The 13,088-nt window shown below is 34.6% G+C and overlaps 3 protein-coding genes across 6 annotated transcripts in view; 2 read left to right on the top strand and 1 right to left on the bottom strand.

Moving 5' to 3' along the window:
- Positions 1–4,279, top strand: part of LOC121368173 (synapsin-like) — a 127,055-nt gene extending 122,776 nt beyond the window's left edge. For all 4 annotated transcript variants that reach the window (XM_041492793.1, XM_041492795.1, XM_041492791.1 and 1 more), the window contains exons 13-14: positions 134–238; positions 777–4,279. In XM_041492793.1, coding sequence (XP_041348727.1) covers positions 134–238; positions 777–918 — 247 coding nt within the window. In that variant the 3' untranslated portion in view covers positions 919–4,279. The remainder of the gene's footprint in view (positions 1–133; positions 239–776) is intronic.
- A 693-nt stretch (positions 4,280–4,972) lies between these two features.
- Positions 4,973–13,088, bottom strand: part of LOC121368172 (protein MON2 homolog) — a 488,300-nt gene continuing 480,184 nt past the window's right edge. Inside the window, exons 32-34 of the mRNA XM_041492790.1 lie at positions 12,778–12,985; positions 10,834–10,916; positions 4,973–9,136 (exon numbers count right to left, since the gene is read on the bottom strand). Coding sequence (XP_041348724.1) covers positions 8,973–9,136; positions 10,834–10,916; positions 12,778–12,985 — 455 coding nt within the window. The 3' untranslated portion in view covers positions 4,973–8,972. The remainder of the gene's footprint in view (positions 9,137–10,833; positions 10,917–12,777; positions 12,986–13,088) is intronic.
- LOC121368693 lies at positions 5,914–6,369 on the top strand. Its single transcript, XM_041493433.1, has one exon. The coding sequence runs from the start codon at positions 5,914–5,916 to the stop codon at positions 6,367–6,369; it is 456 nt and encodes a 151-aa protein (XP_041349367.1).

The following is a 13,088-nucleotide window of genomic DNA, read 5'->3' as shown; positions in this document are numbered from 1 at the left end:
GTGGTCCTTAACCATATGTCTGACGCCATATAACCGTAAATAAAATGTGTTGAGTGCGTTGTTAAATAAAATATTTCCTTCCTTTTAACAAATAAAAAACTCAGATTACTAAACTTTTGTTTGTGTTCTTCAGAAAGCCCCAATCATCTGGAGCTCAGCAGCAGCAACAATTTGCCATGAATGGTAACCAAGGCAACATAGCATTACAACAGCCTCCACAGGGGAGACAACCTGATGGGTAAGGACTTGTTTGGGTCATTTGTAACACTATTAGTAGTAGCTAATTAATGACGGTTTTCATACTGGATCTGAAATATATATATTCAAATACATGTAAGTAATCAATAAGAATTTAGTTTCTGAATATCTGTCATGTATTTCAAAGAAATATATTTCACTAATCTATGATTAGCTTGAAGAACAACCCATAGTTGAAGGTTTCTTTAGTCAGGAGAACAACATCAAGTAATTAGATCAGTTCCTGTGGGGGGAAAAAGGTTATTATGTTTGTTCATTTTAAACACATTGAATTTGTTCTATTTGAATTGGCTAAGAAATATTATTCTTCCATTCATTAGGTCAAAGAAACTCTATGCATTTGAAATGAAACTTTTTCTGTGATTCAGTATAGACCATACCATGCACCATAAACAGCCAGCCAATGGATGGCTGACACCTCAGCACAACCATTAACTAAATGTTAGCCATCAAACATATTTTATGTCCGTGTTTATTATGATGTTTTATTTCCTCCATGTTTTGTTTTTCTCTGTCAGGTTATCACAGAACATGAATGCCCTGCCTCAGAGGCCACCAGGATCTATGCCAATGCCAATTCCAAATGCTCCATCTACAGAGGAAGAAGATACAATGAGAAATCTTAGAAAAACATTTGCTGGAATATTTGGTGATATGTGAACTAAGGGAGAGAACTCTAGAGTAGCTGAAAAAACTGCCAATACATTGTGCAAATACTGTGTGTGTAGACTCAAGTTGTGGATCTATGTGCTTTGACAGGAGATTCGACTGGCGACCAGGATCTCAGAGCTGCCAGACCGGTCTAATTGTCCTCATTTTCATACTTGGTCATGTTACTGTCCTTCTCCAGTACCATTAGCATTACATTCTCAATACGGGGTGGGAGGTAATTCTGTGCTTTTGTCATTCATTCTATTTTTCCTTGGTTTTCTTTCAACATCTGTTTTACCGTATTTGGCATCTTTCATTTAATTCCCACTCTGTTTACTTCTGTGCTCTTTCATTCATTTTAATTCATCTGATTTCCTTTCTTAATAAAAATGTAAAAAAAATCTTTTACGATTTTTATTTCTTCATTCTGTATTTTTAGGGGGTTTCCTTTTGCCCCGTCATATTTTATTCTTTCTACTTTCCCATCTGATTTCACAAACCTGTGTTTTACAAACTAGTTTCCGAAGTGGTAAGTACTGGTAGAAAGATGACAGGTTTAACTACTTATTGACTTTAGCTGTGGTCAGTGTGTTCTTTGTTACCACTCATTTGGAAAAACTGATTTCAGTTTATAGTTTGTAACATTTTATGATGTATGTAAAGCAGTATTTTTAAAATTATAATTTGTTTTATTTATTTGTTTCAACTGGTTTAAACCAAGAGCATTCCACTCTAAAGGCGATGTCATATGATGCGAGGGCCTCGTACGAGCATAGTCAGTTGACAAGACAATGTTACGACTTCATGGAACAGGTTATTCTCGTGGTTGTTCTCGTACGAGTCAATCGTACTGTGTGGTGTCGCCTTAATGCCACTGACTTGGATGCCCCAACAAATGGGATAGATCAATCTTTTTTTAAATATTACTAGTCAGTAACTTCTTGTTAAAATTGACTCTAAAAAATCTCCTAACTTGCACATTTACATATTCTGAACTGTTCCTGAAATCACAAAATGTGGAAATCTGCCTTATGTGAGATCAAATTCTATAATCAGGCCTTTCCAATCAGAAATAGCAGGAGAGCAAGCCATTAGTCTCCTGGTGAGAATTTTCAAATGATGAACAGTTCCACACTTTGAAAAAATTAAATAACCATCATAACAACATATACTAATGTAAAATGAAGAAAGGTGAGTGGAGAAATACTCACCAATTTAAATGCTTGGTGAGCGCAACTGCTCACATCTCATAGAGAGACCTGAATGTTTAAAGCTTCCAGTTCCAATTTCAGCACAAAATGCAATTTCACACTTGAATTATTGATTTTGCTACACAAAGCAATGCACTTCACAATTACTAAATAAAATAAAACAATTTTTAGGTGTGTTTTTTTTTTCTTGCCATAACAAATGTTTTAATAATAATAAATCAAGATACCCGACTAAGTTTAGATAACCAACAATGAGCTACTAGGAATTACAGATTATCTGTTCCGAGTGAATGAATGTTGTAAACCCGAGCCTTTACCATGGGACAGATAATCTGTCATTTATGTGGATATAGGCATGTTAATAAAGTAACAGTAACAGCTACTTATTATAGAAACTGTGATTGCATTAGAAAATAATGATTTTTTTTTATATTGTTAAAGCTGTTGCTACGATTTCATGTTTATGAAATAAATGAATCAGAATTTTTCTATCAATCTCTGTAGATTGTATAATGTATGTGTAATCTGACTCATGAATGAAAACATTAAGTGAATGAAAGTGAAGTCCTGTTCGTAATGAACGGCCAACTAAATATCATATTTTGGACTGCCTACCAGTAGCTATAGTTCTAAGCAAACTGCACACAGGGCAATTATTGAAGAAAAAAAATTACCCAGGTTGTTTTCATTCATATGAGTAATAAGCTACAAAATCTGCTACCAGTAGGAATTAGTCACCAGTTATTATGTTATAATTATTTGTTCCTCCACATGAACAATGTACTGCACAGTACGTTTTCTATTTAGTATGATGCAGCATAGCAAGTGGCTTCTTTATTAGGCTTCAAAGTAACTGTATGTTTCTAGGCTTGTACAATTCTCTGGTGCCAAGTACATTTCGCATCACCTAGAGTATGTATGTATGTATGTATGGATAGACTAACTTAGCCTGCGAGGTGAATTGAACCACAAAACCATTATCGGATCGAAATGTCCAGAAGATGTTTATAGACAAAGTAGAATTATAAAACAAGAAACATTTTCTATGTCAACAGAAAATTCTTAGATGTTGTTTATTTATATTAATATCTATATATATTAATAACCAGTTCTTAAAAATGAGCCATTGTGGGGATTTTAAATATGCAATGCATTACTTCCATATTAAAAAAGAAAGTATATTTAGAACGAAGAAATCTTACTAATAAAGTGCAGAGGTCAGGTCAGGTCAGGTAGGTTTTAACGTGCACATTCAGAACAAGCTGTTGTAGCACACGCCTGGCATGGGTGCAGGTGTCGACTTTCACTGGATCCTCCATACAGGATGGGATAAAGTGTTAGTCCAGCTATTTTTAAATGGGTGCTAGTCCCTCTTTGATCTAACACTTCTTATTCTTCATTTGTGATTTGATCTAACATCATCTTATTCTTTACCTGTGATCAACCGTTCTGTTGTGAAAGACCTTGGAGATATACAATGGCCGTGGCAAGTTTCAGCTAATGATCCTAATAACGGAGAGTCTGCAAAACTAGCATGTTTCGAAAAAAATGAAACCACTTTCTTTTCCAGGCCAAATAGCCCTCCTGACCTTCCCCCATCCACCCTGGGCCAATTCCCTCAATGGTCCTAAAATTATATGTTCCAGTCCAGGACTTTGGGCCAATTCCCTCATTGATCCTAAAATCATATGTTCTTGTCCAGGACTTTGGGGCAATTCCGTCATTGATCCTGAAATCATATGTTCTTGTCCAGGACTTTGGGGCAATTCCCTAATTGTTCCTAAAATCATATGCTCTTGTTCAGGACCTTGGGCCAATTCTCTCATATGTTCAGTTTTGAGAACAATCTGGTTTACTGAGGGCCCGGTTTTGATGGGGTTTCACTGCATTTATTTTATTCTGTGATAAAGATCCATGAACTTCACACAGACTAAATGTCTACTTTCTGGATTACAAGTACTCGTTTAAAAAAAAGTAGTTCTAGTTACATTATTCATCTGTGTAACATAGCTATATGCAATATATACATTTAACTAAATGTTTTAGTCATTTGTTTTGTAAATAAGTAAGAATTGTATTCACTTATTGATTGTCATACATTTGATGCATGGTCATCCTTTGTTTTTTAACAATTACTTATTATTAAAGCTTATTGTGTAGATATCTTTTGATTGTTTGTTCTCATACAATAAGTGAAACCTGTTAAAGCAACCACCTTGATGAGCTACTCTTTTCGATTAGCAGCAAGGGATCTTTTATATGCACCATCCCACAGACAGGATAATACTTACCATGGCCTTTGTTACACCAATTGTGGAGCACTGGCTGGAACGAGAAATAGCCCAATGGGGATCGACATCTCAAGATGGATGACAAACACCAGGAATGAAGTACTCAAAGCTTGGTTCTACAAACATATATCAAATGCTGAAAGGGAATTACAAGCTGTTGATTACCTAATAAAACAAGCATTCTGAGAGTACTGCTAAAAGCAATACATGTCTCGTACCGAGCCCAAAACATTTTTGTATCACCTAAGTTCAAGGGCCATAACTCTGTCAAAAATGGGTGAATCGCCATGAAAGTCAAAACTATACACAAACTTTCAACTCCAATATCTCGAGGCATTGCGAAACCAAAAAGTTCTGGAAAACTGTATGTAGACAGACGGATGGACGGACTGACGGACAGAAAGATCAAACCTATAGATGGACCGGTAGGGGACTAAAAAAACAAAAACAAAAAACTTCATTGATTATCATTACATTTTTCAAAGATTTAAAATTATGCAATAAAATACAAATGTATTTTTGAATCTGTAAATTTGTTTAAATAAAAATAAAACAACTCTATTTAAAACGAACAGTTTTATTGTGTTACTTGTGAGCATAAAATAAATCCCAAACCACTGAACAACATATTTATCGACAGCTTGCATATACGTATACTTTTAGTACGAGTTTGTTTAAATTTTTAAAATACAACAAAACACTTTGTTTGCTAACAAGAAACATGGTTACAGCAAACCTCATTATGAACTTTAAATATATGTTTACATTCACTGTACAACCATCTACTTGTCACACAATGTACAAATACCTGAAGTTTTTCTGTTTACACAATGTACAAACACCTGAAGGTTTACTTGTCACGCAATGTACAAACACCTGAAGTTTTTCTGTTTACACAATGTACAAACATCTGATCCTTTACTTTTCAAACAATATAAACATCTGAAGGTTTATTGTTCACACAATACACAAACATCTGAATGTTTATTGTTCACACAATACACAAACATCTGAATGTTTATTGTTCACACAATACACAAACATCTGAATGTTTATTGTTCACACAATACACAAACATCTGATCCTTTACTTTTCAAACAATATAAACATCTGAAGGTTTATTGTTCACACAATACACAAACATCTGATCCTTTACTTTTCAAACAATATAAACATCTGAAGGTTTATTGTTCACACAATACACAAACATCTGAATGTTTATTGTTCACACAATACACAAACATCTGAATGTTTATTGTTCACACAATACACAAACATCTGAATGTTTATTGTTCACACAATACACAAACATCTGATCCTTTACTTTTCAAACAATATAAACATCTGAAGGTTTATTGTTCACACAATACACAAACATCTGAATGTTTATTGTTCACACAATACACAAACATCTGAAGGTTTATTGTTCACACAATACACAAACATCTGAAGGTTTATTGTTCACACAATATAAAGACATATGAAGGTTTCCTGCTTGCACAATGTACAAACATCTGAGAGTACAAATCGGTAAATTCATAGAAGATGGTCTGCAATTCACAGAAAATGGTCTGCAATTCACAGAAGATGTACAAACATCTGATGGTCTGCAATTCACAAAAGATGGTCTGCAATTCACAGAAGATGTAAAAACATCTGATGGTCTGCAATTCACAGAAGATGGTCTGCAATTCACAGAAGATGTACAAACATCTGATGGTCTGCAATTCACAGAAGATGGTCTGCAATTCACAGAAGATGTACAAACATCTGATGGTCTGCAATTCACAGAAGATGGTCTGCAATTCACAGAAGATGTACAAACATCTGATGGTCTGCAATTCACAGAAGATGGTCTGCAATTCACAGAAGATGTACAAACATCTGATGGTCTGCAATTCACAGAAGATGTCTGCAATTCACAGATGATGTACAAACATCCAAAGGTTTACAGGTGAAAGAAGATGTCAAACATTTGATGATGGTAGAATGTACCATTCAGAATCTTTTACAGGTGTACAAACATCTCAAAGATTATCTTCAAAATACTGTCTATTAAGTAAAGTAATGATGAATCTTGCTATGAAGAACAAATTTAGATGAGGTCCGAACCAAATTTTCACATTCATTGTTTGACAATGGCGTTAATTTATTCTCATCAAACAAAGCAAACATCAATTTTTTTTTTTTTAACTACTGCCAGTTATCATTATTTCATTTTTAAATATTGTAGAGCTAGAATACACACCTAAACCAGGATAAATATATAAATACAAAACAAAAACAATGAAAATCGTGTGCGACATTTAAACAGGTGCCATGCATGTAGTGACCCAAAAGCCTGTGTACCATATATACTATCCATATACAAATACAGTTAACAGTGAGAATATAGCTTCCAATACTTCAAACTTTACATAATCAATATTCATGTTTTATGTATACATAAATAAGATATTTATACACTATATTGGATATATATAATATATGTAATTACAAACATCTGACAGTGCATAAAAGGTCATATTTACAGATTAAATACACATGTAACTACTAACTGATGCAACTACAACATATAAATTCTGTTAGGCCAAAAAAAAAAAAATCTGTCGGTCTCTGGTCAGACCAAAGTTTCTGGAACATTCAGATGCACAGAAAAGGTGGGTACCGGGTATATTTAGAGGTTTTTTCATGTTCTCCTTATCTGCCTTGGTCCATCGCATTGCTACTCTAAATATTTTCCGTTACAATTTCCAAATAGCCATGGCAATTTTTATGATGTCATACCATGGGAAATAAAAAACCCAAAACATGGTGACATGCGAGGGTCAAAATCAACATGTGCGCTGACCAGAAGCCAGACATTTATTTTATTTGGCCTTAAAGGAATATAATATTCAGTGTTTGCATCTGATCACAAGTACAGCAGATGTATCTTAAATGTGATAAAATGATGAAATAACTAACAGCTGCCTTGTGGCGTGGTGGAAACACAATTGTGCAAAAGATGTAATTTAACAGTGCTAAGCTGTTATCCTGGATTGACCGATATTTCACAAAAATTTTAAACTGTTAATTACTTTGCACCATTTTTCAGTTCTTTAAAAGTGCAGACCCTGGTTTTAACCCTGAATCGGTTAATCTACATATCTGTAACCTAGATAAAGTTTTGACAAAGTGAATGTAAGTCTGTTATTTTTCAAATAGGGAAACACTAACTAAACACAGACCAGAGCTTGATAACTGCTATTTATTAGAGGTACATGAGTTTTTTTAAATGTTATTTCAGTACTACAAAAACCAGAGATACATTAAAACACTTATGATGTTTGAAAGTGGATACCCTAAACAAATAAAATGGAAGTAACTTCGAATTTAAATTGTTAAAAAATGGCTCTCATAGTGAAAAATATGTTGCAGTGTTTAAAAACTAGGGTCTGTCACTTTAACAGTTAGTTCTTATGATGTGATCTTGGGATCCATTCCCTTGGTGTTTTTTCCTATTCTAACTTACAATACAAAGTTGCTGTTAGTGAAGAGAAATAGTATATGTTGTGACAGCATCATTATTTCTAAACCAGGTTCAATAAGCTGGACACAATGTCATTAGAGTTGCTGATAAAACAATTGTAGTTATACACATACGTTCAATGAAGAGCATTTATATTTTGTTCGTTTTAAATCTTGTTTTTGAAAGCTTTGATAAAAAATAAAAAAATTATGCTATGAAACCAAAAATCTTACAATCTTTATAAAGGTGTAGTTCTTGAAGGAACATTCATTTAAATTTATTCATTCCAAATAAAATAAAATATTATAATATCACACCAATATATATGAATATCTTCAATTTAGTATTTATGCATCATTAGGGTACAAAAATCATTACTTGCATGTTGTAGACAAAAACTATAAATGGTCTTATTTGATAAGAAGTTAATACACAAAAATCATATACAGACTGAGTTGCTGTTTAATATATCACATACAGAATTATTATGGTAGTAGATGTTAAAACATCACTCCTCCACAATGAAGCAATCAACAGTTGTGGTATTAAATAAACACTTCCAATGATTGTAGGACTACGATTGTTCTGTGGAAATATACCCTGATAACACGTAAACATCCCGCAGAAGTGCAACTAAAGACCGTAGTTTTGATTCGAGTATTTCACATCCACCTCCGCACCACACTCTACAAGATCTACATTAATACAGACACGGCACTGAACAACACTGGAGTAGTACTACCGGCACTGACCTCGGTAGTGTCGTGGTTAAGCCATCAGACATAAGACTAATAGGTACTGGGTTCGCAGCCTGGTACCAGCTGCCACCCAGAGCGAATTTTAACGACTTGATGGGTAGATAACTGACTAACTGTCCTGGACAAACAGCCCAGATAGCTGAGGTGTGTCTCCAGGACAGCGTGCTTGAACCTTAATTGGATATATGCATGAAAATAAGAAAGAATAAAATGGTACTAGCGGCACAGTCTGTTGGGAGTCTGCATAGGGTTACGAGTAAATCACAGCTGTTTGGTGCGTTCCCAGTGGCCCCTACATCCCGTTGTGGACCGAAGGGGTGGTGGGCGGAGCCAGCAGATCTTTGTATTCATGGAGTGCCTCCTTGAGGGCGCGGCAGACACTAGGGGATGACGACGTGGTGCACTCGACCAGCGATGGATACAGCTGGATGACCTGCTGCCACACGTTATGCTTGACTGAAAACAATGGAATGTCATATTCACAGCTGACAACAAAACTAATGTTCTTATTGTTAAATACATACAAACTAACAAAGTACATACAGGTGACCGTGCTGACAATACCCAATAGCCGATGTATTTTTCATGCTGGGGTTTTGTTAAACATTCATTCATTCATTCATTCATTCATTCATTCATTCATTCATTCATTCCGTGCTGCCAATAAACCTGTAAATGGCTCGAGTGTTACAGGAAATGTTTTAAAAAGGGGTTTGTTTTCATAATGAATTAGTACTTTGTTATGGCAATGTTTAATTTTTTTTAAAGCTAAGAACTGCCAATTTTTTTTTTTTTAGAAAAAAGCAGGTTGATTTGTACACACATGAAACCCCTGCCTTGTGGGGTACTTAAGGGTGGTATGAATAAAATACATAGCTGATTGTAAACGTGGTTAAGTGCTTGGACCAATCTACCAATCAGTTTTAATATGAACATTCACAATTTAAAGGGATATTCAAGTCAAATATGAGACTTAAGTGTTGGAAAGATACATACCCGGACCACTAACACATACTGACAGTTTAACAAATGAAAAATGTGTAATTTTAGAATTAATCAAAATCTTGGTTATTCCTGTTAACTGGGGGAAGCCATCTTGTGTCTGTTTGGTTGACCCTGCCTACCACAGCTTGGAAGGCAGTGGCATCACCTCCTATATTGTGAGCATAGTGTAAACAAATGCAATAATTTAAGGCAAGCAACTTCGCTTTGACCAGCCAGACTTGTAAAACAACATAAATGCCCATTTAATAAAAGTATATATAGCCAAACATATTTCAATGTGTATTAACAGAACAAAATGCTGGTTTTATTAATTTATCTTATAAAAATTAAAAGAAAAAAATGAATACAAGTATGCTAGAGCAAAAAATTACCACCCACAAAGTCAAGTTTGTCCACTGAGGTCATAGTGATAATTTCCTCTTTTTTTAAAAACTGTGTGATTTTAGATCGTATAAAGGTAGCACTAAACCAAATAATTTCCGGCTGGGTCAAAGTTCGAGGTGCACTGAACTTTTGATAGAGAAGTTAACACCTCAAGTCATGTGATTGGTTATAAATGTGAGTGTGTTGGTTGTAAAAAACTAAAATCAGTTTCATCTGGGCTAAAAATGTATGCAATTTTATTTCATTTAGTACCACTATGTCAAGTAGCCTTGTGCTTGGAACATGTATGGGGTACCTGTAAAAAAAAGTACTCAAATTTTGTGTGAAACTAGGGGTGTTGTAAAAACATCTGGCTATACCGAAAATGAGCCATGAAAGGTATAATTTTCTTCACTTAATACTTTAAGGTAGGGGTTGTAGTACTGATATTTATGGGTCATAGTTTGGTTGATATATTGTATATAGTTTTTTAAACACAAACGTTAACATGGTCGCCTATGAGATTTTATTTGGTATAGTCATATATACAAGGCCTTCATTTTACTCAGTCTATGTAGATTTTTGCATAATCAGCTTACGAACAGTACAAAGTTTACTGATAGGTAATACCCCAGGTACACTGTAACTACAAATTTACAAATCAGTTTAATTTAAATTATTTCCTTCAATAAGCTAAATAAATACCAGTATATTACAAATAAACCAATTTGTTTGAATGCTTTGACCATTTTTAACTTTAAATTTAAAAAATACAAAATACTTACTGTTGTTGGGTGGAGCTTTTTTCAAAGACACCAACAGTGTTGTAATGGCTTTGAGTACAGATGAAATCTCTGCGAGACGGGGTCTGGAAGTCAATCATGCTATTATTAATATCACTATCCACTTGAAGAAACTTCACTCAACGTAATAAGATATGAGAAATAAAAAACACTTTTTTTTATCTTCAGATGATTTTAGTTATTTCATTAAATTAATGACAATTTAATATATTAGTGTTTCAAGTCCTTTATTTTTATTAATCAAATAATCAGTTATTATTTAATTACTTTCAACAGCCATTATGTAATCATTGCGATGCCTTCTTTCCCGTCTGTGGTAAAGTGCATATAAAAGATCCCTTTCTGCATTAGGAAAAATACCGGCCTCAGTGGCGCAGTGGTTAAGCCATCAGACTACAGGCTGGTAGGTACAGGGTTCGCAGCCCGGTACTGGCTCCAACCCAGAGCGAGTTCTAAAAGGCTCAATGGGTAGGTGTACGGCCACTACACCCTCTTCTCTCTTACTAACCACTAACCAACTAACCCACTGTCCTGAACAGACAGCCCAGATAGCTGAGGTACGTGCCCAGGACAGCAGCGTGATTGAACCTTAATTGGATATAAGCACGAAAATAAGTTGAAATGAAATGAAATGAATTAAGAAAAATGTAGTGGGTTTCCTAGCTCTGATGACTACGAGTCAGAATTACCAAATGTTTGACATCCAATAGCTGATGATTAAATAATCAATGTGCTCTAGTGGTGTCATTAAACAAAAACAAAACCATTGTAGTAAACCTACTGTCTGATTATCTAACATAGAGAACTTTATTTCTTCTTTTCTTTGTTTCCTTCATTCTTTCTTTCTCTCTTTCAGTGATATTTATTTTTGTTCATATTTAAATTGCATAAATATATTACTGTCGTGATTATGGAGATGGTCAAGTAAGCTGTATAACCTGTGCCTAATCCATTTGGGTTTTATTGAAAAGCAATAAAATATGTTTCAATCAATCAACAGATGTTTTTCAAAATGCTCGTTAGACAAGCTTTTAAAATATACTGATACCTAACCCACCACTATAGTACATAACAAATTAGTAGGTATTTTACATGATTTATTTATATATTTTATTAAAAACTAAAGCAAAACAAGATAAAGAAAAATGTTATGGTGATTAGAGAAATGGAAAATGGCAATTTTCATTAACTTGACAAAGTACAACAAAAAATAATGTTTAATTTTTAAATTTCAGAAATGAAACCTGTAAATTGTTGTAAAAAACAAAAAATGTCAAATTCTAACAGTATGTTACAGGGCTTCTAGATCATGGTAGCCCCACTTCCATGGCTAGTGATATTCAATGTTGGGCTAGTAAATGACTACTATTGCCATGACCGACAGGGCTTCTAGATCATGGTAGCCCCACTTCCATGGCTAGTGATATTCAATGTTGGGCTAGTAAATGACTACTATTGCCATGACCGACAGGGCTTCTAGATCATGGTAGCCCCACTTCCATGGCTAGTGATATTCAATGTTGGGCTAGTAAATGATTACTATTACCATGCCTGGTGGCTAGTTGACAAATGCTACATTTAAGTAGTTTTTGTAAATATGAATATCCTACCCACAACCCCAATCTTAGTTGTTTAAGTTCTATCTCAGTCTTTAGGTGATACATCCAATTATTACTATTAATAAAATTGTATTAAATTAAAGTAAAGTAGGGCTAGTGAATGTTTTAAAATGTAAAATTCTAGAAGCCCTGTGTTATCTTCTTTTTACGCCACTGTCCTCTTTCTCCTTTGATTCTAAAATTCTTTCTCTTATTATTATGATTATTATTTTTAACATGCAACAAACCTGCATGTTGCCATGCACATCAACTGAATGACCTTCAAGTGACTGGCACTAATTCCCTGATCCACTAACGGACTGCTTACCTCGGCAGTGGACACTTCCCACTGAGTCGCTCATCCTCCACATACTTCTTCACTACTTCCTGGCACCTCTGAAGTAGGGATAAGACGGCCAGCTTCGTTATTGACCCTTCTTTAGTGTCAGATTTCTTACTGACAAATGAAAACTGAAGAAGAGTCTCAAAACAAGTCTTTGCAAAATCTTCTCGCAGCTTACGACTTGATTCAGTGTCTGCAAAGGAGACGTGTTATACAGGTTCACAGAATGTGTTATACAGGTTCACAGAATTCTCTTACTGACAAGAGAGAGAGAGAGAGAGAGAGAGAGAGAGAGA

Source organism: Gigantopelta aegis, chromosome 3 (assembly GCF_016097555.1).
Source record: "Gigantopelta aegis isolate Gae_Host chromosome 3, Gae_host_genome, whole genome shotgun sequence".
Lineage (NCBI taxonomy): Eukaryota > Metazoa > Mollusca > Gastropoda > Neomphalida > Peltospiridae > Gigantopelta > Gigantopelta aegis.
This window is presented reverse-complemented; position numbering and strand designations above follow the sequence as displayed.